This window comes from Gavialis gangeticus, unplaced genomic scaffold, assembly GCF_001723915.1.
Source record: "Gavialis gangeticus isolate Ggan-Ray unplaced genomic scaffold, GavGan_comp1, whole genome shotgun sequence".
Classification (NCBI taxonomy): Eukaryota; Metazoa; Chordata; order Crocodylia; family Gavialidae; genus Gavialis; species Gavialis gangeticus.
In genome coordinates this window covers 53,819,435-53,820,369 of record NW_017729025.1, presented here as the reverse complement: position 1 = coordinate 53,820,369, position 935 = coordinate 53,819,435, and the positions used below count along the sequence as shown (strand labels likewise).

Below are 935 nucleotides of genomic sequence, written 5' to 3'. Positions count from 1 at the left end.
AAAAAAAAAAAAATGTTGTATTTTTTTCTTTTTTCTTCTTCTTCTTCTGTCAGAGAAGTGCATACATTTACAAAAATACACACCAGCAGCAGGTAATCGCTAAGGGCTATTAACTGTGTACCTAGCCAACACACTGCCAAAGAAATGAGACCAGGGCTTATGGAGTAACCAAACAATATTATATTCTGTTTAACAAAAACCAGCTCTATCCTTCAAATGAAGAAGAGTACATACCTTTGTTTCAAAATATAGAAACGTACGACGAAAATAATGTCTATACATCAGACTAACTTTGTTGCAGTCCGTTATATTCACAATTCTACAGGTTCAGGAGCCTGGAGGGAGGGGCTGGGCGGCCTAGTTCAAGGGTCTCTCTCCTTTTTCACTTTCACGTCCCCAGCTAAAATGGTGGCGATCTCGCCCTGCATAAACGCCCAAGGCACGTTGGAACCGACGAGGGGGCATTTCTCTCCGCTGGGGCAGTATACCTCGCCCGTGGCCCCCTGGGCCTTGATGCTCTCTCGGGAGCAGGGGAAGCAGAACTTGTGGCTGGGCACGGACGGGCACTGCACGAAGTGCGTGTCCTCCAAGCGTTCGTGGCAGATGGTGCAGCAGAGCGGGCCGCTGTTGGCCATGGGCGAGTCGGGAATGTTTTGGGGGTGCACGGGGTCCATGCCGGGGTGGGCGCTAGGGGGAGGGGGGGCCACCTGCAGGTTCATGTCGCCGTTGCGCGAGGCCAGGCGGCGCTGGCCGGGCACCGAGGCGGGGGACACGGGGCTGCTGCTGTTCCGGCGGCCGGCCGTGGTGGAGTGCACTGAGCTGCCGTCCTTGGGCGAGTGCGCCGTGCCCAGCGTGTCGGCCACCGACATGAGCGCCGCCATGGGCGACTGCCCGTTCTGCGGGGCCGCCTCGGGCGGCGTGGTCCGGTTGGGGTG

The 935-nt window shown here is 56.5% G+C and overlaps 1 protein-coding gene across 1 annotated transcript in view; it reads right to left on the bottom strand.

Moving 5' to 3' along the window:
- Positions 1-16: 16 nt before the first annotated feature.
- Positions 17-935, bottom strand: part of IRF2BPL (interferon regulatory factor 2 binding protein like) — a gene marked incomplete at its 5' end in the record, with an annotated part of 1,414 nt that continues 495 nt past the window's right edge. Inside the window, one exon of the mRNA XM_019518758.1 lies at positions 17-935. This exon is cut by the window's right edge and continues 495 nt beyond it. Coding sequence (XP_019374303.1) covers positions 363-935 — 573 coding nt within the window.